Source organism: Vombatus ursinus, unplaced genomic scaffold (assembly GCF_900497805.2).
Source record: "Vombatus ursinus unplaced genomic scaffold, bare-nosed wombat genome assembly UNPS02014775.1, whole genome shotgun sequence".
In the NCBI taxonomy this organism is placed as follows: Eukaryota; Metazoa; Chordata; class Mammalia; order Diprotodontia; family Vombatidae; genus Vombatus; species Vombatus ursinus.
In genome coordinates this window covers 13,873,725-13,901,208 of record NW_020954553.1, presented here as the reverse complement: position 1 = coordinate 13,901,208, position 27,484 = coordinate 13,873,725, and the positions used below count along the sequence as shown (strand labels likewise).

The 27,484-nt window shown below is 46.9% G+C and overlaps 1 protein-coding gene across 2 annotated transcripts; it reads right to left on the bottom strand.

Annotated features, from left to right (window-relative positions):
- Window positions 1–642: 642 nt before the first annotated feature.
- Window positions 643–22,078, bottom strand: COL8A2 (collagen type VIII alpha 2 chain). 2 transcript variants are annotated; one of them, XM_027864767.1, is made up of 3 exons: window positions 21,566–22,078; window positions 6,545–6,792; window positions 643–5,062 (listed from the first exon to the last, which is right to left on the bottom strand). In XM_027864767.1, exons 2-3 carry the CDS (start codon window positions 6,723–6,725, stop codon window positions 3,138–3,140), a joined length of 2,106 nt encoding a protein of 701 aa, XP_027720568.1. In that variant the 5' UTR covers window positions 6,726–6,792; window positions 21,566–22,078; the 3' UTR covers window positions 643–3,137. The 2 variants fall into 2 exon arrangements, with proteins under 2 accessions (XP_027720568.1, XP_027720569.1); XM_027864768.1 differs by having other exon boundaries at window positions 6,545–6,789.
- Window positions 22,079–27,484: the final 5,406 nt, after the last annotated feature.

The window sequence follows — 27,484 nt, the reverse complement described above, 5'->3', positions numbered from 1 at the left end:
TAGGGAACTTTATAAGGCATCTGGTCCAAACCCCTGCCTGAAGACAAAATCCTATCACACAAATGGTCCCTAGGGCTCAGTTTAAAAACTTCTAATAATGGGGAGTTCACTATGTCCTCATCGTGAGGGAGGTCAGTTCCAGACAGCTGGCTCACCTTGAACCCCATCCTCCACACTTGAGAACTGGTGCCTGACTACAGCTCTGCCTTCCCTTGGGAATGAGGATTAGTGATTTCATTCATAATTTGCATCAGATGTTGAAATAACTTGTGTTAGGGTCACTGAGCCAGCTGTCACGCTCCACTGCTAGGGAGCTCCATGGAATGCTCTGGAGAGGTTTGGTGTCTGCCCCAGATTAGCCATTGGCAGGCCAGCAGCTGCCTTTCTGGGCTTGGCCAGAATTGCCCTAAGAATAGATTGGTTTTGTGTGTGTGTGTGAACCCCTCCCACCTTGGAACCATCCTGAGTATAGCTAAGGACAGTCCTTGAGCCTGGAGTAGGGGCTGTGTACCCATGTGGGCTGCAGACAAGTTTGCTTAGAGCTTCAGGGAGACAAGAAAAGGCAAGAGAACTGGGCTAAGACCCTGGGTCTAGCCAGTGCCTTCATGAGCTCATGTTTAGTACAAGAGGACAGCTCAACGCTGTGTTTTAATAGATTTTATTGATGTGTCAATACAGTCAAGTACTGTAGTTTTAGTTCCAAAGAGAAACCCATTTGTTTATCACAAGTGTTGGTTTTGTTTTTTTTTTTAACCGAATTTGCTCTGACACAGTTCATGGAATAGGTATGTACAAAACTACAACCCTCTATATGTCAGGTTAGAAATGAAGATACTAGAGGCAAATATTTTAAACATTTAAAAAAAACCAGTAAGAATTAGAATATACAAATGCATAGGGGTAATGCAGTTTTCATAGTTTAAAAATTGACAGACTTGATCAAAGTCAGCCCTTAAGGAGGCACCTAAAAGTGACCAATCCAAGGTCCTGCTGGCGGGAGTCCTTGCCAAGTGGCCAGGAGCACGTGGTGGGGGACAGTCCTGGCTTGGTGGCTTCCTTCTGCCCCTGACTCCACATTTGGAGCAGATCAGTGCCTGCCTGGCCATTTCAGCCCAAGGGAGTAGTGGCTTTGGCACAGGAAAGGAAAGGGACAAGTGACACACAGCTGTGGTGCTTCCTGCAGATAGATAAGCCCAAGAAGGGTGGGAAATCGTACAAGGCCCTCAGACCTTCCTTTTCCCAAGCTTCTGCACTCAGCTTCTTCCCCAACCCTTATACCAGAGAGTGAGTTGGACTGCCTTTTGTTTGTCCCTGCCACCACGAGATGGGGACTCAGGTGGCCTAAATCGTGGAGAGGGATGTCAGGTTGCACAAAGGTTAGCAAAGGCCCCAAGCGAGCCAAAGACCTAGAGAACAAGCAGGAGCTGGCAGTAGTTTTGTTACAACAGATGCTGTGCTCTGGAGCGGATAGCACCAGCAATTTCAGAGATGATTCCAAGGTTCACATGTAGTCTAAGTAAAAGTGGTTGGGTTGGTCAGGCATAGGACCCTCGGCTTTAGGGGCCAACCCTAGCTTATAGGGCTGCTGGGCATTTAGTTTTAATTTGAAGGGAAACCCCTTCTCTCTTCACAGTGGGGTGGAGTGGCCACTGGCCTTGCTGTCTGTCCCCCGTTATGTCTCCTTCGTTTCCCCACCCCCAGAGCTAAGACAGGAACTGGTGATGAGAGTGCACTGCAGCTATCAGCCAACAGTGAACCCTCTGGCAGAGAGAACCTTCCAAAGCTTCTCTCCTGCCCCTTTGGTGAACATCCACTGGAAATCAGAAGTCGGGAAGAAGACAACCTGACTGCCCTCTGTCCTCTTTCCAGATGCGGCCGCCAAGACTAACATCTGTTACCATCCAGTCTTCCTGCTCTTTCTAGACCCTAAGATTATATGGAACATCAAAATGAAATGGGAGAGGGCCCCTGACCCTTGCTTCATGGCTCTTGTTCAGGAAAGCGAGGTGGGAGCGAAGAAACCAATAAATACCTAGACGCCAAGTCAATCTGCCACAGACTGGTGGCATGGTCCTCACCTGAGGACTATGGGAGCAGGAGCTACAGTGCCTTAGCCTTGCACAGAAGTCCTCTTGATTTGCACCTGATGGAGGCGGGTGAACTGCGGGATCCCAATACTGAACGCACTGCACCCCATCCACCCAGTGCCTTTGGAGGTGTCTTTCTCACCTTCCCCACATCTGGGTGCTCTGTCTTCCTGTCCCTTTAAGAGCCCCCTTGGGAGTGGATTTTTCTTGATTCTTGACTCTCCACATTTCCCCTCCCCTTCCTCCAGTAGGAGTTTGGGCTGTGGGAGATGAGGGAAGGCAAGGACGAGTAACCCCACGTAAGCCGGCCAGAACCAACCGCAAGCTTCATTCCTGTTCACCCATCTAGTTGGACTACTTAAGGGGAGTTGGTGACCAGTATGGGCAGTAAGCTCATTGCACTTTGTCCTAAGGGGACACTACACAGGCCATCGAAGCATCTTTGGCACGAGATTGACTAGGGGCTTGTCTTCCTCTCTCTCCCAAAATAAAACTTGTCTTGGAGCCAGAAGCCCCAGACTTTGGAGCTGGGGGCAGTTGGGATGGGAGGCTTCTTTGTAATCTCAGTGCAGTCTGAGTGTGAGAGGCCCCCACTTTTTCACCCAGAGGAGAGAGGCAGATTTCCAAGAATGGTCAGTGAGTCTCTGCCCCAAGACATGTGCATAGAAGGCCCATGAGTCCCCTAGTCCTTGAGATAGGAATGGAGCAATTCCAATTAAGGCCCAGAAGCCAGGAGCCACATGCCCTGAGTGTGAGTTAAGACTCATCATCTCTGAGGCCGCACAGTGGCCGTCTGCTTCAATTCAGCACCGTCTTCAGCCCCAGTCCCAGGAGGAATGGGGGAAGGGGAGGCGGTCCCACCTTTGCAAAGCCTCCTTGGGGATCAGTCTCTTTCGGAAGCAATTGGAAGAAGAAAGCAGATCTCCTGTAGCCACTGCCGTCTCCCAGTCTTCTCTCTCACCATCAGGTCCTTTGCTTTTAATTAAAAAATAATACTACTACTAAAAATGGGTGTGGGAGGGGGAGTTGGTGGCGTGGGTCCCTGGCCTGTTATGTGGGGCAGAGCAGGAAGCCGGAGAAGGACGAGTGGATGTACTCAGTGGAGTAGAGGCCGTTGGCTTGGTCTGAGGGCATCTGCACCCAGACCTGGTCGTTAGTACGAAGCTCAAGCACTGCCCCACCTGACGCCTGATCCAGGTAGCCTTTCTTGTACTCGTCGTAAGTATAGGTGGCGGGGACGTTGTTCTTATAGAGAGCCACCCACACACTGGTGCCCTTGACATGCACGTGGTAAGCAAAGTAATAGACACCACCAATGGGGCAGGTGAAGATGCCGGTGGCAGGGTTATAACCACTGTGGCCGTTGTACAGCGTCCGGTCAAACTTGACTGGCATCCCCGAAGCCGGGAAGGGTGAGGTGAGCACAGCGGTGAAGGCTGGGGCGACGCCGACCGACAGCTCCCCGAGACCAGACTGGGGTTTGGCCCCCCTGCCGTTGCCTAGCACTGCCCCCTCAACCCCACCATTGGGCAAGTGCAGGCCCGCGATGCCCATCTCATCTAAGCCCCCTGGGGGCCCAGGTGGACCAGGGGGCCCTGGAGGCCCTGGGGGGCCGTTAAGTCCTGGGTTGCCAGGGATGCCAGGGGGGCCTGTAGGTCCAGCTAAGCCTGGCTCACCCACCCTTCCTTCCCCAGGGGGACCTTGGAGGCCTGGCTCCCCTTTCAGGCCTGGAAGACCCTGGGGCCCGATAGGACCTGATGGGCCCTGAAGCCCAGGAATCCCTGAGGGTCCCCTCAGGCCAGGCTGGCCTGGAAGGCCTATCTCCCCTTTCTGTCCCAGCCCTCCTGCTGCACCTGGTCCCCCAGGAAGCCCAATGATACCTGGTTCTCCCTTAGGCCCACTTGGCCCTGGAGGTCCCTGTGCCCCAGGTAATCCCCTCTCTCCAACAACCCCAGGTTTTCCCACAATGCCACTTGGCCCCTGGTCTCCTCGGATCCCGGGCACCCCTGGAGGCCCACTTGGCCCTGCCTCCCCTTTGGCCCCAGGTAGCCCGTGTCTCCCTGGTAGTCCCATGGACCCAGGAAGGCCAGGAGGGCCCATAAGGCCCTGAGGTCCTGGTTCACCTGGCTCACCATCCACTCCTGGCTCACCTGTATCACCCAGACCTCCTGGGACTCCTGCTGGGCCCCTTTCCCCTTTGAGGCCTGGGATCCCTGGCTTCCCATAGCCTGTAGGGCCTGGCAGGCCAGGAAGGCCCCTGATCCCAGGTTCCCCCTTTGCACCTACAGGCCCCTGGGGCCCAGGCACACCTATTGCCCCAGGTATCCCAATGCCATCTAGTCCCGGGGGACCCCTTGGGCCCAGGGCCCCTGGCTCCCCAGTTTGTCCTGGTCCCCCAGGGGCCCCAGTGGCTCCTTTGTCTCCTGGGGCACCTGGAAGCCCATCCAGGCCAGGTTTGCCCAAGCCCATGGGACCTGGAGGTCCTGGAGGGCCAGGGGGACCTCCATTACCTGGGACACCTGGCTGGCCTGGTGTACCCACCCCATTATCACCCTTAAGGCCTCTTTCCCCCCGAGGTCCTGGCTCTCCTCTGGGGCCTGGTTCCCCCCTAAAGCCTTGTGGACCCAGAGCACCCTGTGGGCCTGGTTTGCCAGTGACAGCAATGCCTGATGGGCCTGGAAGTCCAGGGGGCCCTGGCAGTCCTCGAAGGCCCTGGTCCCCCCGAAGGCCTGGCTCACCCTTGGGACCTGGCTCACCCTTGCTGCCCACTTTACCTGGGACACCTGGGACACCTGGCTTACCCATCCTAGAGAAGCCTGGGGGGCCAGCGGGGCCTGGCTGACCATGCAGACCTGGCTTGCCTGTACCTGGCTTTCCTGGGTAACCAGGAGGTCCTGGAGGGCCCCGGGGGCCAGGCTTTCCAGGTGGTCCAGGTTCCCCTTTTAGGTCCATTGGCAGCATTGGTGGTGGCAGTTCTGAGGAAAGAAATAGACAGATAGGATGTCCATGGTCAAAGGCTTTGGGAATGAGATCGCTTCCAGCACTTCTTCCCTTCCTACTTAGCCTAAAATAAAGAACCTCAAGGCTTTGAGGGCAGAAATTGGGGAGAGAAAAGACTCAACAAGCAGTGAAACCTCTGGAAGCTGTGGCAGGTATGGAGAAGGCACATTTCCCTGTGGGAGACTATGGTCCAATGGGACCACTGAAGAGGCAGTAGGACCTGCTCTTGTTCTGTGGTTCCCCCCACCAGGGATTGTGGGGGAAGGGGGGCAGCTGCACACCTATAACTTGAAACAGTCTCTTTGCTGACTTTCTCCTTCAGACCCCTGGCTGGGGCTCTCTGACTAAAGCAGACGTTCTTGGGGGCTGGAGCTCCTTCAATGGGAGGGAACTGACCCAGTCACTCAAGGCTACCCACTCAGAGCCCACTCACCTAGAGGAGTGGAACCCAAGGGCTGCAGGTGTATGGGGAGAGGGGTGTGCCCAAATTATAGAAGATCTTCTCCCCTTGGCATCTGTACTAGGGAAAAGGGTAAGATGAGAAAGCCCCCCGATGACATCACTCTGCCCCCTTTGCCACTAGAATAAAACAGTCACAGATAGGAAGGATGGAAAACCAGAAAGGCAGTGACAGAGACAAAGCATTTCACAGACACAGTGGAGGTACTGACAGAGGTCAAGAGAACTAGCGAGGAGGAGGAGCTGTCCATCTCCTTCGACTGGCCCTGGACACAAGGTTAAGCTGAAGTCCCCGTAACTCCTGCATGTGCTCCTTATTTCAGTTAGGTAGGTCCTGAGTAGGGACAGGGCAGAGAATGAAGAGGAAGGAGAACAGAGGGAGAAAAGAAGCAGGGCAGGGAGAAGTGGGAGGAGCAGAATATTTGCAGATGGAGGTGTTACGTGATTGTTGTTATTTGTCCTTCCTTCTCAAAGAGGACCATACCATCAGGAAGATGATGCCATGACTTGCAAGTGAATTGGATTGAAGTGAGGGAGGGCTGTGCAAAGTCACCAGCCTCAATCCCTCCTCTAGGGCCATCTGCATTCAGTGGCCAGATATCGATCAGAATGACTAGAGATGGCTCTGGATGCAGCGGGAGACCTTAGCCTTTTTAAGCTTCCCGGTCTCGGTTTGGCTGAGGCAACGCCTCCTTCAGTGATTAAGGTTAAGTAAGAAATAAGGCAGAGAACGGCCTCTTTCACCTAGTCCAAAAAAAAAAAAAAATCAGTCTGGGAGGGGAAGACCGTCAGGGTTTAGAAGAAGCAAAGCGGAGGAGAAAGGAAAAGAGGAGGGAAAAGACGGGCGCAGGAGGGGAGAGGAGAGGCGAGGCAGAGAGAAGAGGGAAGGGAGGGGCTAACGCAGGCATGGGGCGGGCGAAGGACAGGGAGAGGATGGGCGGGGCTCAGGGAGGGGAGAGCCCAGTGACTGGGCAGGGCTGGCCAGAGGTGGTGCTTACCTAGGTATTGGCCCTTGCCCTCCCGGAAAGGGGGTCCGGCTGGTCCTTTCACCATGGGCTGCACGTACTTCACTTGCGCGTAGCCTCCCCCAACGGCCCCTCCTCCAGCTGCGGCGCACAGCCCGGTCACCAGCAGCAACAGCAGCAGCGGCAGAGAAGGGGGCGAAGGCCCCGGCGGCATGGCGGCTCCCGCTCCGTTTGGGCTCTGGCTCCGGTTCAAGCTCTGGTTCTAAAGGCGAATCTCTCTGCTGGGAGGGACAGCAGAAGTTCAACATGGTCACAGGCTCCAGGGGCCTTTACAGGGAGATGAGGCTCTAGGGGGTCCTTTGGGAGGGGGGTATTGGATGTCAGCAGGATCATTATCAGTAGATTAGCAGGGTCACTATTGAGGGATCAGCAGTTATCATTAGATCAGCAGGGCCACTATTCAGGGAATATCAGGATCACTACTGGAAATTGATAGAAGGGTCACCATTGGAGGGAAGTCAGCATGAGCACTATACTGTGAGTGGGGGTGGGGAGGCTCTTAAAGAAAGGGAGAGTAGTAGCAGGAGTAGAGAGAGGCAAAAGTTTCCATTTTCCAAAAAGAGGGCATATTCTGCAAGCTGAGACTAATGAGCCTGACTTTACTACCTGGAAGAATTCTAGAACACATTTTTTTTTTTTCCTTGCTAGGCAATGGAGTTAAATGACTTGCCCAAGGTAACACAGCTAGTAAGTGTGAAGTGTCTGAGGCCACATTTGAACTCAGGTCCTCCTGACTCCAGGGTCAGTGCTCTACCCACTGCGCCACCTAGCTGTCCCTAGAACATATATTTAAAGGGATGAAAAGGGGGAATCATAAAAGCCTTTTTTAAAAAGGAGAATCAGAAAAACCTTCATAACAGCTAGAATTTATAGAGTGCCTTAAGGATTGCAAAGCATTTAACTTGTCTTCTCATTTGATCCTCACAACAATCCTGGGAGGTAGGTGTTATTATTATAAAATATAATAAATAAATAAATATAATTTATAAAATAAAATTATAAAATAATATTATTATTTTACAGATGAGGAAACTGATACTGAAAGAGGTTAAGTTATTTGTCCAGGGTTACACAACTAGTAATAATAATACTATTAACTTGCATTTACATAACACTGCTTTACAAATAGTATTTCATTTTATACTCACAACAGCCCTGGGAGGTAGGTACTCATGATCTTCATTTTACAGATAAGGAAACTGAGGCAGAGGTTAAGTAACTAGTCCAAGATCACATAGCTAATAAGAATCTGAGACTGGATTTGAAGTCAGGTCTTCTTGAGTTTAAGTCTAGTTCTCAGTCTACTCTGCCCCAGGGGTATAAGACCATATTAGAGAAATTTGGCCCACAAGTATTTGCCTAACTTTCAGCAAAGCACATGACAAATATTCTCCTGTTTGTAAGATAGACCTGGGCTAGATGATAGTGTAGTTAGGTGAATTGGCAACAAGTCAATGTCAACTTGAAGGGCAGTCTAACCGATTGCCCCCAGGGGTCTGTTCTGGTTGCTATGCAGTTCAACATTTTTATCAATAATTTTAATGAAAGTAGAGTTGGCATGCTTATCAAATTGCCCAGATGACAAGAAGCTTGGAGGGATAGTTGACACATTAGATGACGGGAGTCTGGAGTCCCTCAAAAATCTCAGGCTAGAACAATGAACCATTTTTTTTAAATATGAGATTTGATAGGGATAATTATAAAGTCCTATCCTCCATTTCCAAAAATTAACTCCACAAAAACAGGATGGGGGAGGTTAGACAATAGTTTGTGGGAAAAGCTGAGGGGGAGGGTTGTGTATTACAAGCGCAATGTGAGTCAACAGTGTGCTAAGGGAGCCAAAAAATCAAAAGGTCCCCTGCTAGACTGTAGTTAGACAGAATCACTAATAGAATCAGTTCTATCCCACTGAGGGAGATCTAGCCCCCAGGAACATCTGCTTTAGTCAAGAGATCCCCAGCACTGGGGGTGGGGGTCTGAGGAAGAAGGTTGAGGGTGATGGGGGTGATGATCTTATTATACTTTGCCCTGGTCAACCCATATCTGGGGCATTGCATTTATTTCTGGGCATCATATTTTGGGGAAAACATGGAAAACCTGGAGCATGTCCAAAGATAGTAGCCAGAATGATACGACTGGAGTATATGCTTAATGAAGATTGACAAAAGGAATAGAGCTAAGGTCATTCACCTCACACACAGAAAATTGGTAAAGATGGGCATAGTGAATGTTGGAGGCGTGATGGTAAGATGGATACACTAGTGCAGTGGTTATCAAACTTTTTGATCTCGGGATTCCTTAATACTCAAAAATTACTGAGGACCCCAAAGAGCTTTTGTTTATTTAGTTATAGCTATCAATATTTACTGTATTTGAAAATAAAACAAATTTTAAAGTATTAATTTAAAATAACAATAATAAACCCATTAATATGAGCATAAATTACATTTTTAATGAAAAATAATTTTATTTTCCAAGCCAAAAACTTTAGTGAGAAGAGTGGTATTGTTTTACATATTTTTGCAAATCTCTTTAATGTCTGGCTTAACAGAAGACAGGTGGATTCTCCTATCTGCTTCTACATTCAATCTGTTATGATATATTGTTTTGGTTGAAGTATATGAAAAAAATCCAGCCTCACGAAGATATGTAGCTGGCAAAGAAGGGAAATATTTTAATAAGCAAATAACATCTTAGTATTATGACAAAAATAGTTTTGACTTTATGGACCACCTGAGTCTCGGGAATCAAAAAGTGTCAGAGGACCATGTTTTGAGAAGTGATGCATTAATTCATTATTGGTGGAGCTGTAAATTGGTCCAACCATTTTGAAGAGCAATTTGGAATTATGCTAAGAAAGTGTTTAAAATGCCCATACTCTTTTGCCTAGAGATCCCACTGCTAGTAACATACCCTAAAGTAATGTGACTAAAAGAAAGGCTCCAAATACACTAAAATATTTGTAGCAGTACTTCTTACAAGAAGTAACACTGATTATGGTCTATGAATGTAATTACTGGGTTGTAAGAAATGACTATGATGAATTACAGAGAAGCGGGAGATCTACAAGAACAGATGTAGAGTGAAGTAAGCAGAACTAGGGAAACAATATACACAATATCTGCAAGAATGTAAAATGGATGAACAAACACAACAAAATAATTGAAACTAAATGCTGTTAAATTATAAAAACTAAGCTTGTCCCCAAAGAAGGGAAATAAGAGGCCACCTCCTACTTCTTTGCAAAGGTAGAAGACTGGTTGTGGAACAGTACATAGGTCAGGTTTGTTTGTTTGTTTTAATATGTTGCTTAGTTTTGCTGACTGTTTTTTCTCCTTCCTTTCTGCCCTCCTAGAAGCCAAAAAGACAAGAGTTCAAGCCCTGCCTCTGACACATACTGGCTGTATGATTCAGAGCAAGCCTCTCAGTGCTCCAGGCAATTATCCGATACTGGATGCTGTAGAAATGGTGTCAGCCTCTATTGGAAAAAGGAGTTTCCTCACCTGGGCACTCCTAATACCAAGGAAAAGTCCACTCCCTATTCCTGGGAGAGGAGAGATACATTGGGAAAGCAGGTGAGGGATCCAAACAAAAGCTGTCAACAATTTTTTTTTAAGGTACCGGGGGATGTTTAGCCTGGAAGAAAGAAGACAAAGGAAACTTCATAGTTGCTGTCAAGAATTTGAAGAGTTGTCATGTGGAATTTGTTCTCCTTGGTCCTAGGGGACAGCAATGGGTGGGGCAGATTTAGGCTTTCCTAGACTAAGTTTCTTCATCTTTGGAGCTCTCCCCAAGAGTCAAAGGTGTCTTCAAGAAGGAGTGTGATCCTCTCTCCTGGGAAGTCTTCCTTTGGAGACTGGATAACCACATGTTCAGTACTTTTGTAGAAGAACTGGGTGAGGCTAGATCTTCCAGTTCAGAGACTCAGTGCATCTTGGGTCAACTAGAGAAGGGGGCAGTACTATCACTCTCACAGCATAGTTAGCTGTCATTATTACTGGGAATCAGTATGGGCCCTCTTTAGGGGGAATACAAAGAGAGACTTGATTTCAAATCCTGCCCCTGACATTACATGTGTGTTTATAATCAAGTCACTTAAGATTTCTCAGCCTTCATTTTCTCTTCTGTAAAGTGGAGACAATATTGCCTTTCTTCATAGCCCGAGCACTTAGCACAGTACTTGACACATAGGAGGTGCTTAATACTTATTTTGTGGATGACAATGATGATAACAATGATAGCGATACTTGCATCAACGTGTTTTGAGGCTCAAATGTAATAATACGTGTAAAGCGCTTTGCAAATATCAGCGGGCTCTAGTAATATCAGCTGATGTTATTATAGAGAGGGGATCTGGAGTCAGGAAGACTTTGGTTCAAGTCTTGCCTCTTACACAAGGTTTTATGACCTTGGGCAAGCGCCTTAACCTCTCAGTGCCCCAGGTACTCTGAGTTGGTGAGCAGGTGTTTATCTTCATTCCTAGACCTAGTTTTATCCCTAGGAGCTCCTTATATCAATGCAACCCATAGGCTTGTCTGAAACATTATATTGTCACTTTTAGTAGGGCTGGATTTAGAGAGAAAATTGGAGAGGAGAGGAATCAGAGAATAATGGAATATTAGAACTGGGAGGGACCTTAGAAACTCTCTTATCTAATGCCCTTAATTTTTAAGAGAAAACTGAACCCCAGGGAGGGGAAAAGACTTACCCTAGGTCACAGGGTCAGTTAGTAAAGGAACAGAAATGGGAGGTTTTGGAAGGGAAGACTGGGGAATTGGGCGAGGGGTGGGGTGGGGGTGGGGTGTCGTGGTAGGGATGACTGAGAGGACTGTGGAGGTAGTGAGAGGAGCGGTTGGGGCCTGAGCCATGACTGTGGGTTGAACCAGGTAAGACAAATACAGGAAGTGCTGATTCAGGGGGTTTGGGAGGAGTCCACTCTGTATTGTGACAGCTGTAAACCCTTAAAGGAGATTTTTTTTCCCCCTTTCACCAAATCCCTGTGAAATAGAGTTTCATCCAAGTCAGCGATTCTGCAGTAAAAGCCTGGTTGGAGTCAGAAAAGAGCCAGAATTGTCTTGGGCCAGGGCCCTCCCTGCTTTCCTGCCTATGGAGGGGCCAAATAGCAGGCCAAGATGATGGAGTTCACCCCTGTCCTTCCTGAGGGGTTCCTGTAGATTGAATGCCTCTAGGGCTATACTGTCTTTTGTTTTCCTTTGTATCCCTAGCACTTAGCACAGTCCCTGGCACATAGTAGGCATTTAATAAATGTTTATTGAATGACTGATTGGCTTACTGAAGGGTGGAGGAAATACTGATTTTCATGACATTTACACGTCCATTCCTTATCTGACTTTTTAACTGCTCAGGGGTAAGGCAAGTGGAATAGATGGGAAAGGGTTGGGTAGAGGTCTTTCCTCTCAGACACCCTCCTGACCAATAAGGTTGGAGGATTAAATCCAGGCTCAGAACCTTGAGGGACCTTGGAAACCAGGAAGCCCAATGCGTACACTCAGACTCAGAGAGGGGAAGAAACCTGCCCTAGCCCAAATAAGTAGTAACTGTTAGAAATGGAATTGAAACTCAAGCCTTCTGATGTTAAATCCTGGGCTTTAGCTGCTATACCATGAACCTTGTCCAATATCCCATAATGAGTCAGCAAGAGGGAGCCCCAACGTCCATTCTCTCCGTCACCTCTGCCTCACCCTCATTCTTTTTGTCAGGTCCCAGGATAGTAAGGGAGTATCCAGAAGTAGAGATGGTCATAGGATTAGCTAGAAAAAAGGCTACCAGACTCCTGCCCTCTCTAAGGATGCCAGGCTCCTAGAATTCACTCCTTCTAACGTGTTCTCTTCTACCTCCTTCAGAGCTTAGTGCTGCAAGCACTAGCCCTGCCAGATTTCTGGGGCCCAGCTGAAGTCCCCATGGTCCTCCTCTCTACACTTTCCTTCAGGATAACATAAGGGGAATCAATCCTCACCTTACAATGGAAATGCCCAGAAACCTCCCAGGTTCTGTGTCTCTGTCCCAACTCCCTGAGCCTCACAACCTTTTACCATTAGGTCTAGGTTAGAGAAAGAGTTGGTTAGGCTTCACCTAGGCCAGGGTATCACAAGGAGAACCCAACACCACTGGAAAGGACAAACAGGTCATGCCTCTCACTCTCCCTTACCCCAGCCTTCCTTGATCACCTGCTTAATTGAGTGTCATGCTTCTCATGTCAGAAAACTCATCTTGATATCTCACTCAATATCTTCCAGGTAGGCATTTCTAATTTCCTGATCTGACCCAAGGTGGGGGTGGGGGTGGGGGTGGTGGAGGGTATACAGTACTTGGGGTCCTAGATTCTTTCAAAGGAAGCTTTCTTCTTTGCTCACTGTTCAGCATTCCCACATCACTGTGACCCATAGTCTCTGCTCCTAGAACCCCCCCCACACACACACAACCAAGGAGCCTCCACTGAAGTACTCCCAGCTGTACTCCATACCTCCCCCTTCTCCCTCCTCCCCATCATGGCCCCAGATCTCCCAACCCAAAAGAGTGTGGGGAGCCCGGCTGCCTTCGAGGTGCATAACTCGGTCAGCCCCAGGGCCTGGCCAAACCACAGGTATTTTATGAGACATTTCCTGTTATGAAGATATTTCTGTGGGGATTCTTGCTGCTCTGTTCTGTTACTGCCCCCCACCTTCATACTTCTTGTCCCCATTGTCTCTCCTTACCTCTGCCACAGTTGATCTATGTCTAGTTCTGTATCTGTCTGTCTCTTGGGCAACTGGACTAACCACCTCCCTTGGGTTCAGTTCGAGATGGGGAGGGGAACTGAGTTTCCAGGCCTAACCCTCTGATTCCTCCCCTTTCAGTTGGGGGGAGCTAACAAGGTAGGTATGTGAGGCCAGGAAGGGGGTTGGTGGAATCAGAAATAGGACCCATGTATCCACAGACTGGGCAGCCCAGTTCTTGGTTCCCACTTCTGCAGAAAGAAAAATTTAATATCCAAGCAAGGGAGATGATAGTCCTACTTCCTCTGCCCTGTGCAGACCACATCCGATATAGGATTGTGGGCTGGGCGTCTCTGGGGTCACAATTTAGGAGGAACACTGACAAGTTGGAGCATGTCCAAGGTGGTGAGGGAATTTAAAACAACCATGCCCTATGAGGAAAAATGGAAGAAAATGAAAATATTTGACACAATTGTTGACTTCAAGTATATGAAGGTCTGCCATGTGGAAGAGGTATATTAGTCTTGTTCTGTTTGACTCCAGAGGACATAACGAGGAACACTAGAGAGGAGTGGGGTACAGTGTTAAAGAGGCTAATTTCATTTTTACATAAGGAAGAATGTACTAATGATACATTTCTTGGGGAAGGACTACTTATTTGACAGGAACTACTAGAAAAAAACTGGAAAGTAGCTTGCAAGAAATAGGTTCATACAAACATCTTACACCACACAGATTCCAAAATGATATTCAACTTAAATGTAAAAAGTCACATAATTTTTAAAAAAATCTAATAAAGTAGATGAGAGTACCTTTTGCAACTACAGCTAGAAGAAGAGTTTTAACTGAGAAAGTCACAAAAGCTAAACTAAGCAATGTCAGTTATTTGATTTTATTTTCTAAAACAAACTTGCATGAACAAAATCTGTATAGATAAAATAAGAAGGAAAAGTGTTTGACTGGTAAAAAATTTTATATTATGTAAAGTCTGGTATCCAAGATATATAGGGAATTGTCACCAATATATAAAGACCAAGAAATATTTCTCAATGAGTAAGTGGTCAAAAGACATTAATAAATAGTTCTTTAAAATTTTTATATTATGTAAAGTCTGGTATCCAAGATATATAGGGAATTGTCACCAATATATAAAGACCAAGAAATATTTCTCAATGGGTAAGTGGTCAAAAGACATTAATAAATAGTTCTTTAAAAGAACTGAATACATTAACAATCATTTGACTGACTGCTCTGAACTGCTAATAAGAGAAATGGAAAAAAAAAACACTCCATTTTTACCTTGTAACCAACAAATTGGCAAAGATGACAATGGTCAATGTTGGAGGGGCTGAGGGAAAGCAGGCACATTATACACTGTTGAAGGGGCTTGAATTGGCCTGATGATTCTGCAAAACAATTAGGGATTATAACCTCCCCCCCCCCCCCCGCAAAAAAAGTGACTACTGCTTCTCATCAATCAGAACTGTCCAACCAAGGATGTGGAGGAGTGAGCTCCTACTACTAGGCACATATCCCAAGGAAGTCAAACACTGAAAGGTCTCATATAAACAAATATATTCACAGCAGCACTATTTGCAGTGTCAAAAAAGTAGAAACAAAGAGAATGCCTGGAGGTCAACGGCTAAAGCAATTGTGGTACCTGAATAAAATGCAATATTATTGAGCCATAAGAAATAACAAATAGAAATTCAGAGAAACACAGGAAGATGTGTATGAACTGATACAGGGTAAATGTAAATAGAACCAAAAAAACCCAATATATACAATGACTACCAAAAAACTTAAACTGAATGATGTATAATTATAATGATCAAGGTTAGCCCAGAAAAGAGATGAGAAAATGCCCTTCTCTCTTTTCATTGAGGAAGTGGGAGATTGCCTGTATGAAATATTTCCTATGTTGTCAGACATCATTGATGGATCAGTTGGGTTGGTTTTTTTTTTCAACTTTTTTTTAAAATCTTTTTTTTTTAAATTTTTATTTCTTACAGGGGATAGCTCACTGGTTAAGGAAGCAGGAAAGGGGTAAGAAATAAATGTGAGCCTGCTCAGCATAGTGGATAGGGTGTTGAGAGTCAGAAAGGAGTCAGGAAGACCTGATTGCAAATCCTGCCTCAGAAACTTACTAGTTGGACAAGTGACTTAACTTCTCTCAGGCATCCTTTGCTTATCTTTAAAATGGGAATAATAACAGCACTTATCTCAGGATGAGGTAGGTATCAAATAAGATAATATGCATAAAGTGCTTTGCAAACCATAAAGGGTGACAGAATTGTTAATTAATTGTTACTATTAAGGACAGAAAATGTTAATAACAAATGTAATATGGACTGCTACTCCCTTAAATGATCCTAGTAATATCAGAATTTCAGTAAAGTCCTTACATTCCTACTCTGAAGATATTCTCTTGATTAGGTTGAGCTGAACCACACCCTAGGTCCCCCCCCTAGGAATTTTGCCTTGTGGGAGGGCTTTATTTCAGGATGTAACAAGGGTTATATAAATGTTAGCCACTATCATTATTGTGGAAAAACACTAAAAACAAAACAACTTCCTATCAATTAGAACTGCCCCACCAAGGATGTGGAGTAGTGAGCTCCCTGTCACTGAAGATATTCAAGGAAAGGTTGACTGATTCTCTGTCAGAGATGGTGTGGAGGGGTGAGGGGTTGGATTAGATGACCTCTAAAATCTCTTTCAGTTCTTCAAGTCCTCATCCCCTGGGAGCCTGGGTTCCTATCTAAGACTCTCTTCCCATTTGCAAGAAAAATAGGCTCTGGATTCCTAGAAGGGACAGCTCCACCCCCCCACCCCCCATCCTATGACTGACAGTATGTTCTTACTAGACCTCCTTTCTTCTACCCTATAAGGCAGGAGTGGGGAACCTGCAGCCTCTAGGCCACATGTGGCCTTCTAGGTCCTTCGCCGTGGCCTTTTGACTGAGTCCAAGCTTCCAGAACAAATCATTTTATTAAGGGGATTTATTCTGTGAAGTTTGGATTTAGTCAAAGGGCTGCACTTGAGGACCTAGAGGGATACATGTCTAAGGCATTGGTTGCTAATAGTTTTTGTGCTGTGGAGCCCTCAGAATGATGAATTTAAATGTATACATAAAATACATTGGATTGCAAAGGAAACCAATAATACAAGGTGTCCCAAAAGTCTTAAATAAGTTTTAAGCTTTAATAGCCTTGTAACAATTGTATTGAAATACAATTACCAGAAGTTTTTTTTTTTCCTTAAAGTTCACAGACCTCAGATTAAGAACCCGAGCTTAAAGGCCTGATCTGGGAGTCTAGATCCAGACTTGGCTACTTATTTGCTGTGTAAACTTGGGTAAACCCTTTTCCCTCTTTCTGGGCTTCAGTGTCCCCTTCTACACAATGAGGGGTCAGGGTCATTAGCTAATCTCTAAGGTCCCTTCCTGATGTAACATTCTATGATCTACTGCTGCCTATCCCCATCATCCATCAGCCCAAGGTGAGCCTCTGGGCTGAGGTGGGCAGTACTGAATCCCCTGACTCCTGTCAGAATAGCCCCAATATTATCATCCACAGCTCACAGACCTGTGGGCTGGTGCTGGCCTGAGGCCTCAGCTCTGGCTTTCTGCTATTCTTTTCTCTCTCAATAGCTTGAACTCAGCCAAAGTTCCACTGGATCCTTTGATCTCCCCTTTTCCCCAAGGTCTTTAATCAAAGGCCCATCAAATGAGGGATAAATCAGATCCAAAGTCTAATAAGGAGCTGTCAGGAGGCCCACAGGCAACCTGACCACCCCAGAACCCCATGTCTTCTCCCTAATGCAGTCAAGTCTGAGTTTCAAAGGAGATTCCTCTGACTAGCAGGGCTTTCCTGAAGTCATCTGATCCATCCTCCTGCCTCTAAGTAGGACTGCTCCCAGATTAAAGATTCTACCACCTCCCTCCCTCACCTGCCACAATATCTTGCTGTAGCTGTCTCTTATTAAGTCTCTTTCCAAAGACTAGGAAATTCTCCCTTCTGATCAATCTCATCCCTTTCAGTTGTTAGTTCATGGTCTTAGCCCTGGGCTAAGAGACAGGAGACCTAGGTTTTAGTTCCAGATGCATTGCTTTCCTAGCCTTGGGCAAATCACTTTCTCCCTTTTTGAGCTATGCTTTTTCCATATATAAAATGGGAATAATAATGCATGCTGTATGGAGAGGAGCATCTTTTTGAGGGCCAAAAGAAAGAGTGTATGTGAAAGTGTGAGAGTGAGAGCAAGGCATCTTGCATTCTAGACAAGGTTTGAAAATTGTGACTCTGTGGGTGAATGTCCCCTGGAGGTTTCTACAACCCCCTCCCTTACTCCTACAATTTGACTTCTTATAAAATAATGGGAGAAAGCTTGATATAGTAGAAATAGGGTAAGACCTCGAGTCAGAAGACCTGGGTTTGACTCCAAGCTTTGTCTCTTGACCCAACCTCACTTTCCCCTCTCTAGGCTTCAGTTGCCTTTACATTAAGATGAGATTACCAGAAGTGGTAGCCTGGAAAAAAATATCTGCATCAAATATCCCTTATAAGATATATGGGAGAACTAACACAAATATATGACCAAAACCCCAACAGATAAGTGATCAAGGAATATGAACAATTCTCTAAAAAAATTACAAACTATTAAGCACCATGTGAAAGATAGTTCAAAAAACTAATAACAAGATAGAAGAAAGAAATGAAAGTCAAAACAACTCTAAGGTTTCACCTCATACCTAGTAAATTGTCAAAGAAGACAAAAGTTGGGAATAGTCAATATTAGAGGGGGTTATAAAAGATGGGCACATTAAATTAGTGGAACTTTGAATCAGTTCAACCATTCTGGAAAGCAATTTGGAATTACGCTAAAAAGTAACTAAAAAATTTCTGCTGGAAGTCATGTCTCCCTGGAAGTCAAAGTCAGAAAGGTCCCATATACACCAAAATATTTTTAGCAACATATTTTTGTTTTTTGTAGTAGCAAAAAACTACAAAGCAGATGCCTGTCTGTAGGAAAATGGCTAAAAAAATGTTTCGGTACATAAATGTAATGAAAATTTACTGAGAAACAATGAACATGAAGAGAAGCATGGATAAACTTATATAGACTGATGCCAAGGGAAGTAAGTAGAGTCTAGAAAGGAATATATTAATAGACCACTACATTAACAACAAAACAATCAGAGCTCAATGCTGTGAAATTATAAGGACTAAGTATGGCCTCAAAGAAGAGAGATTGGGGCAGATAGAGCTCTGGCCCTAGGGTCGGGAGGACCTGAGTTCAAATCTGACTTCAGACACTTGACACTTATCAGTTGTGTGACCCTGGGCAAGTCACTTAACCCCAATTGCCTCACAAAAAAGAGGGGAAAAAAAGAGATGAGAATGTTCCTTCCTTTGCAGAGGTGGGGGACTATAGGTGCGGAACATCGCGTGTAACGTCACACTTAGTTGCTATTTTGTTGGTTTGCTTTGCTGAACTGTTTTCCCTCCTCTTTTCCTTCTTTGTTGATGGTTCAACTGGAAGGGAAAGTAGAGGGATATATTTCAAAATGAAGATGACACAAAAAATTTTTAAAATGCCAATTAACATTTTAAAAAATAAAACAAAAAGTATTAGACTCAATAAGTTGCAGATCCCTTTTAGTTCTGAAGTTAGACAAACCTATGGGGGCAACTAGGTGGTACAGTAGATAGGGTACTGGCCTTGGAGTCAGGAGGACCTAAGTTCAAATCTAGCCTTAGACACTTATTAGCTGCGTGACTTAGGGCAAGTCACTTAACCCCAATTGCCTCAAAAAAAAAAGATGAAGTTAGACAAACCTATTGAAAAACCTACAAGCAACATGCAATGGTGAACAATAGTGTAAGACTTGAAGTTTTCCAGCTCAATAACCAAATACCACTTGTAGTACCTATTATTAGATGAATTGCCCTGGCCAGGACACTTAACCCCTATGTGCTTCAAGCACCTTCCTATGTCTTTCTCCTAAGTCACAAGTGGTTCCATTTCTTTAATATGGGAGTAATCCTTTCTGCTTATATAGAGCTTTAGGATTTGCAAAGTGTTTTTCAACCACTATTTCATTTGAGCCTCACATCAGCCTTGGGAAGTAGATGCTGTTATTATTCCCATTTCACAGAGGAGGAAGATGAAGCTCTGAGGAAGTTAAACCTTTTTCCTAGGGCACCATAGCTAGCCACTACCTTAAATCCAACATTCTAGCCACTATCATCACAATGCTACAAGCCATGGAGCCTAGGATTAGCTGGTATTAAAAATACGTGAATTCATCAAAAAGTCTTATTAAAAAGTGCCTCTTCCTGCTGCTTCCTCCCAGTTTCACCCTAAGCCCCTGCCTACCTAGCCTAGCCCCAAGCTTAGGTTGGGAAAGTACTTTGTAAGCTTTTTTTACTTTGTAAAGCTCTGTACAAATATAAGGGATTATTGTTATTATTACTGTTATTCATTCCAGAAAGGTTCAGCCCAGAGGCAAGAAGGATATGGGAGGTAAATACCTAAGGTCCCTCCCAGCCCAAGCATTTCATCCTTTCTACTTTCAAAATATAGCAAAACCTGAATGCTGCCTCCTCTGAAAGGCCCACCTTGAATGCTTAGACTCATTCTAATCCCGCTCTTCTTGAATTCCCAGAACATTTAGCATATGTATTGAGGCCCCAGAAGGGTCCCTGATTGTTTCATAAGTCTTATCTCTCCAACCAAGGCAGAAATGAGGGGACCTTCTCCTCTTCTCTAGCCTGATGGCATAGCCTACTCTACCCTAGCAGTGGTTGGAGAGTTGAGGTCAGTGGGACTTCATGACTCTTTTCAGCTGGGCCTTGAGAAATGCCTTGAAGCCTCTGGCTGAACCAAACCTAGAAGTTTAGTGCATCCCACCTATAGTTAAGGATATGTGAATAAAATTATTATTTTTCAGCAATCTGCCCCTTGGAGAAGGATGCTCCTACTACCAACTCTGGAGAGACTTCAAGAAGATTCTTTCTTCTGAGTTCTTCCTTATCTCCAGCTCCATCTCTCCACTCCATGACACCCCCCCCCAAAAGTTCTCAGGCGCTCCCCTTCCTCTGAGACCATCTAATAGTTCCCAGACTTCCAGCCTAGAGTAGAATGTAACCAGCAGAGTATCTGGACAAGCAAGCAACAACGGAGAGAAATTCTTGGGCAACTATGTATCTGGACAAACTCCTAACAGCAGGCAGTATATAGATGCTGTCAGGGCTTGTAAAGTACCCACCCTTGCAAAGAAAAGAGAAAAGGGGAAAATCTGTAGATCTCTCTTTCTCCTCAGTTCTCAATCTCTGGGTTAAGCTCTCCAAGGGCAAAGATATTTATTCATGAGTTTGGGAGAGCACCCTCTCAGCCAACAAGAAAAAAAAAAAAAAAAAGCAGCAGCAACAGACAAGCAGGAGCTAGGAGAGGGAGAGAAGTAGCCTCTAGTACCAGGGTGTGCGGAGAAGCAGAAGAGGACCGCTTGTGCTGAGCCGGCCGGAAGGGGGCAGTCTAGGGCCGGAGGTGGGGAGAAACCACCTGCCAAATGCTCCTTGGGGAGGGAGAGCCCAAGCCTTTCTGCCTGCCTAGGGACCCCGCGACTTCCCAGCCTCCCCCGGAGGCAGGAGCCCCTGAGCAGGCTGGGAGGGCTCTGGTTTCCGAGATTGAGGCTGAGTCTCCAGGGTGGGCCAGTGGCTTGGGGAAGCAACTTTTTGCACTTGCAGCTCCTCCCCCCACCCCAAAAAAGCCCAAAACAAAAACAAACAAACAAAAGCAACCCGGGAACCGAGGGGTCTCGAGCCTTGGAATCCGGATTCTGGCGTTGGTCTGCAGTCGGCTTGGGACCCTAGACCCCGGAACCGGGGAGCTGGAAGCCCGGATCCTGGAGCCTAGAGGGAGGCCGGCCCCAGGCACAGCCGAGCCGAGCCGAGCCGAACAGACTCGCTGCCAAGGGGGCGGTTGGGAAATAGTTTACAAATGAGAAAAAGCTGCTTCCGAGCTGGGTTTCCATTCAAACCGCCGTCTACAGTGAGGGGGCGGGGGCGCCGCGGAGCGCCGAGCCAGCGCCTGTGTCCTGCGGCTCGCCAGCCGGTCAGCCCGCAGAGCGCGGAGTGGTCACCGGGAGACGAAGCACGCGGCGCAGTTTTCCTTGCAGCAGGAGAGAGTATGGTTACACAGCGGCGAGGACAGGCCTCGTGTACCGGATAGAGGGGAGTGACCAGGGAGAAGGGAGCCGAGACCAGCACGTACATACCTTTAAACTGGGGCACTCTTCGCAGAGACGTCACCAGTCCTGGGCCCTGAGGACAGAGGAAGGCAGAAAGTGACGACAGAGGGATTGGGGGGAGGCGAAAGGGAGCTTCTGCCTTTCAGTTCCGACACCCCAAAGGAGGGCATACTTCCCCCTTTCCCCACAGCCTCCTTCCTTCGCCATCCCAAGCAGTGGGGTTCAGTAGGAATAGCCTGAAAGTTCTGGGAGCTTCTGGAAACTCAAGGTGGGGAGAGATCACTTTCCCCTTCATTTCCAACAGTTTTAAGGTTCTTCAGAGATCTCTGAACCTTCTCTCCAGAAGAAAAGTCTTTTCCTCCCCCTCGGACCCCTCAAAAAAATCCCAGGTTGAATCCAAGACTTTGGAGGGGGTGGATGGGCCATCTTCCCCTGCAGGGATTCTCAGCCAGGACTTTGCCACTCTCTCCCCAGTCCTCCATCTGTTCACATGGAAACTCTGACGGTTCCATTCCCCTAGTCACCGACTGCCAGAAACCCTCAACAGCCTGGGCCCACAGCTCTGTGGGTTTGTTCCGGAACCTTGGGGCTGCTCCCCACCCGTCCCCAGAATCTTTCTTCTACTCCACCTTCCACTCTTCCCTTCCTCTCCCCTCCCTGAAGCCTATGGTACAACCAACACCTCCCCTCCCCCCATCCTGTCTGTTCCCTAAACCAGAAATGCCCTTCCCACTCCTTTCAATTCAAATTCGCATACATTTACTAAGCAGCCACCGAATCCTGGGCTATAAAGACTAAAAGGAAACAGTTCCCAGCCCTTACAGTCTTCATTCTGCTGGACTATTGTCATTTTATCCATTCTTTAAAAGCCCAATTCAGATGCCACTTCTTCCAGGAAGCCTTTCCGTGCTTGGACCTCACACAATACTTTCCTTTGAAACTTTCTAATTCCCCTGTCAGGCAATACTGGGTTTCCCCTACTGGACTGCGAACTCCATGAGGGCAGGGATGATGGCTTACCTAAACTTTGTATTTCTCCTAGTACCAAGAACAAGCACAGTGCCATTCACACAATAATAATTTAGTGATGATGATGATGACAAAGACTAACCCATGGTGGGGTACAGTGGAAGAGTGGATAGAGCCTCAGAATCAGAAAGACCTAGGGTAAGCCCTGCCCCTCTCAGAATCCTCCCAGTGTCTCAAGGCAGACATGAATCTGCTTCAGAAAAGAGATTTTTACCCACTGGGTACTCCCTACACTAATGAAATTGTAAGTCCAGTTAAAAAAAATTTTAAAAAACAGCATCTGAAATTTAAATAGCCAAAGTTTGCAGAATGCTTATCTCATCTGGACCTCACTGCATCCCTATAAAATAGATATTATTATCACCATTCTACAGATGAAGAAACTGAGGCTCAGAAAGGTTTAAGTGACTTGGTCACAGAGGTAGTGTCAGACTCAGGATTTGAACCCAGGTCTTTCTGATTCTAAATCTAGTATACTACCTAGTGTTTGTTAATGCTTGGTGAATGGAATTCAATTGACTCCACTCCATTTCCTATCCCTTACCAACCTTCCCAGTCCCCTTGAGCCCCAGTACCATAGGCTGCTGACAAATACTTTTGCTGGAGCAATCATAGGGCTAAGTTGAAGGACAGAGGAGAGGTGGAAGGAAAAGAGAAAGGAAGGGAGGAGAGAGAGCACAGCCCACAGAATTCTGTCTCAGAACTTTTATGAGAATTCTGATTCTACTAAAGAATTCTCCCCCTCTCCTCCCAGCCTAAATCGCAAGCAGGAGGCTCACTTACGGGTCTCAAGCCCAGGTGGGCATTAATGGCAGACTTTCCTCTCTTTGGGGCATGAGGAGAATACGGGAAGCCTGAGAATATTGAGGATGGTGGTTCTCAGAGGCCTGTGTCTTGAGAAAGGAATGTATAATTTTCGTATAATTTGATATTATATGTATAATGAATATACCAATAATTTAGTTTTCTCAAGAGCTGCCTTTTCCAGCTTGTGAGTCAGACTCACAACACAGCTTGAACTGATCAATCAAACCTTGACAAGGCTCACAATCACTGGTATCCTTCTGCCTGTGTACCTGAAGTGAAGCGAAGCAAAGAAAAGACTGCAGAACCTGTTCCTGTCACAGAACTCTGGTCCTGTGACTCACCAAGATGACCCCCAAGGACTTGAGCAGCATTGCTCCCACAGGACTCCAGAATTGTTGTACTGTCTTCGCTTTGTGGGTTTGATGTCCCAGCCCTGGGAACAGTTGTTTGTAATCCACATTCCCCCATCCCTTCCCATTTGTGATTTATGTATATAATCTCTCTTCACTTCAGCAAGGTGGAATTCTGATGAGAATTCCCAATTTGCAAATCTGTTCTTCATAATGAAACCAATTAATGCAATGGCTACCTGATTACTAGCACTTTGTCTCTGGCCTGCTGTTTTGCCATTCTCAGGTTAGAGACTGGCTCAGGGAAAATCCTGTTAACTGTCTCCAGTGAGCTCTTCCTGAAGTCCAAGGGCCCCTTTGACACTGGTATCGTCTTTTATTATGGGAACCACGCAGATTGGCAACCCAACACAGAGTGGACCAAGAAAACGAGGAGGGAATTATAAACTTACATGGAGCCAGTCAAGTCTAACCTTTCTCCCAGTGCTTCCCTGACCCAGATTATCCCAGAATTTCAGATTAAATATCTTTCCAGTGAAAGCCACAGAGACAAGGAGCCCAAGGAGCCCCCATCCAGGGTCTGGGGTGGGGGAGTCCTGGGGGCAACAATTTACAGGAGGACCAGCAGCGGAGTAGCCCTGGGTAAGTTATTTAATCTCTCTTGCAGATGGGTTTCCACATATGTGAAATGGAGTGTGGGTGTTGGGGGGGTGGGGAGGCATTGAACTTAATCCACAAGGTAACTACATGGCACAATGGACCTGGAATCGGGAAGACTCATCTTCCTGAGTTCAAATCTGGCCTCAGACACTTACTAGTTGTGTGACCCTGGGCAAGTCACAACCCTGTTTGCCTTGGTTTCTTCCTCTATAAAATGAGCTGGAGAAGGAATGGGCAAACCAATATCTTTGCCAAGAAAACCTCAAGTGGTATCACAAAGAGTCAGACATGACTGAAAAACAACTGAACAACAACAGTGACATTTGCAAATGGGTTAATATCTGTAAAACTCTTTGCAATTCTTTAAGTGCTAGGCAAAGGCTAGCTATTATTATGATTCCAGGCAACTAAGTGGTGCTGTGGGTAGTGTTGGATTTGGAGTTAGGAAACCTTGAATTTGAATCTTACATAAAAGCTATTATTGTTGTTGTGGGCCTTACATGGCCTGGTAGCTGGGTTGTGTTACCTGGGTGTGTGCATCTCTGTGCAGGTGTTTTTGCCTGTGCCTCAAGGTTTGTGAATATTTTTGAGCAGAGGCAGTTAGAGAGCTGGCCTTGAAGAAGTCTGGTGAGTGCAAGTCTACCTCGTCCACAGCTAGCTGTGGAAACCTGTATATGTCAGTTTACCTCTTAGGGCCCCAGGACCTCTCTAAGACTAGAAGTAGCAAAGCTGGGGCTGACCCAAACTGATAAATGGACTTCTTCCCTGGGAGCTCACTCCCAGTTGAAATTACAGATTTGGCAAAATCGTCATCACTGTCAGGCTATATCTGTATGTGTTGGTCTGACTTTCCCTCTGTTTGAATGTTCTCAGCATGTGGCTCCTTTCTGGGCAGTGGAAAGGGGTTCCAGAGGCTGTGGTGGGGAGGGGAGGGCTTAGTCTCTCTCCTCCAGTTCCAGTGAGCATACTCGCTGCCTGCCCTTGATGACCTCCCAGAGGACCTGGCTTTACCCTGGTCTAGGTAGAATGGGGCTGGGCTGCAGCAGAATTGAGGAGCATCAGGGGCTCTGGTCCCCTTCCCATCTCTGAGCCCCTATTCCAGATCTCAGTAGTTGCTTCAGTCCCAAGACCACAAGCATTTCCTGCACTAGCATTTCCTGTTCTGGGCTACAAGGGTCCCAGTGGGACTCCCATTTTCTCTCAGGAGACCCAGGTTACTGATTGAGATACCTCACTAGCACCCTCCCCCATGCTGAGCAGGCAGCAGGCACCTCCTTAGCTCCAGGCTGGCCACAACGGGTGGCATTGTTCTCAGCTTGGGTCCTCTAACCTGGGCTGGGGGAGGGGCAGGGGTAGGGAGGGGCAGGACAAGTTTCTTCTTTCCTTCATTCCTAGTCTACCCCTGGGTCAGGAGGGTACCATACCCATTGTCCCCTGGTCATCACACAAGTCCCAATTGAACAGAAGTCTTCTGGTGGCCAAATTCTCTCTGTCCCCTAAAGCACTCCCAGGTTTCCCCTCCCCATAAGCTCCCTCTGAACAATCCACCAATGTGTTTGAGGATGTGAGGATGAATAGCTGTCAGGTAGCCAGCAAAAGTTAGAGAGCATTGGCCATGAGGTCAGGAAAGCTCTGGGATCAAATCCTGCCTTAGACACTGATCTGTAACCCTTGCAAGGCAAGCCAGATCATTTGAGGTCTAAAGCTGGAAGGGATCTCAGAGGCCATCCCCCATTTTATAAAGGAGGAAACTGAAGCCCAGGGAAGTGACTTGCCTAAGGTCACACAGGTAGTAATATTGAACTTGGACCTAGATCCTCAGTGAATCAACATGTATTAAGCACCTACTGCATACAGGCTACTGTGTTCCTCAGCTGAAACACAAACTTGAGGTTCAATGTGGTCCCTGACCTCAAGCAGCTTATATTCTACATGTTTCCTTTCCTTCTAGTTAACATGCTCCCCCAAACTCATTTGTCCCCTCCTCATACTCCCTTTTCCAGGATCACGTCTTCTCATAAGCTCGTCTGTACAGAAGTCCCCACTCCCTGATGGAGCATTGTCTCCATGCTCGGTGGGTGAGTTTGGGAGTGTGATAAGGGAAGGAGAAGAGATAGTACTGAGATTCCTTTTCCCCTCTGATCTCGGGGCTCCATCCTTACCATTATTCTACCTCCCCTTCTTAGCTCCCTCCCCTCTCTACCCCCAACTCAGGCTCAGGAGGCCACTTGGGGACATTCCCGCTGCATTCCCGCAGTAAGTCGCATGGATTTGCTGTGCTCCAGGAAATATGAAAAGAATGTTTTACATGAGCCCAAGTCTCCTGAACTGGCCTTGGTCCAAGTGCCCACGCGAGGCTGTTTAGCCTGGGGCCTCCCCTCCACTCAAGCCAATGCAAATCCATGAGTTGGTGAGGAAGCCCTCCCCACAGCCAGGGCCAGCTTCACCTGCTCAGACACCTTAGGGGGAGGGATGGAGGCTGGATGGCTTGAAGAAATGAGGAGCTGCTAGAATGGCCAGGGAGGCAAGAGGAAGCAGGGCAGGGAGACTGAGGGAGGCTGAAAAGTCTTCCCAGGAAATCTTTCTAGATGGAAGGGACCTCCATGTCCTTACTGGGGCAGGATCCCCTTGCCGCAGGAGCTGAGCAGTCTCCATACATTGTCACCCAGAGGGAAAAAGGGCCCTATAGAAAGAGGTCAGTGAACGACCTCATCCAGACCAGGGCAGGGGCTGTCTCTACTGTCTCGGGAGTTCTCTCAGGAAGCTGTAAGCTATTTCACCTCAGCATATTCTGTTAAAGGAAAGAAATACTGATTTTCTTCTCTGCCTATGCTTCGTCCCCTGGAGATCCCTGGTCTGAGGTTGGGTAGTTAGTTGGGAGTATCCCTTTACTTAGTGATTCTTTGTATGAGAGGACAAAAGTGCCCCCCCCCATCTCAACTGCCTCACACTGGCAACTCTGAGCCTAGGGTCGACACTGCTACTTCAAATGGATCATAGGACTGACCTAAAAAGGTCATCTCTCCCATCTCCTTGGCCTTAGACTAAACACAATCCCTCCATCACCCCATCCCTGCCCCACCCTGCTTCAGCTGAATGG

What these genes read in the sequence shown, in the direction of transcription:
- COL8A2 (XM_027864767.1), bottom strand. Translation starts at nt 6,725, where the DNA reads ATGCCGCCGGGGCCTTCGCCCCCTTCTCTGCCGCTGCTGCTGTTGCTG. An exon ending in GGGCAAGGGCCAATACCTAG is followed by an intron (nt 5,063 to 6,544) that starts GTAAGCACCACC and finishes TTCTTTCCTCAG; the next exon opens with AACTGCCACCACCAATGCTG.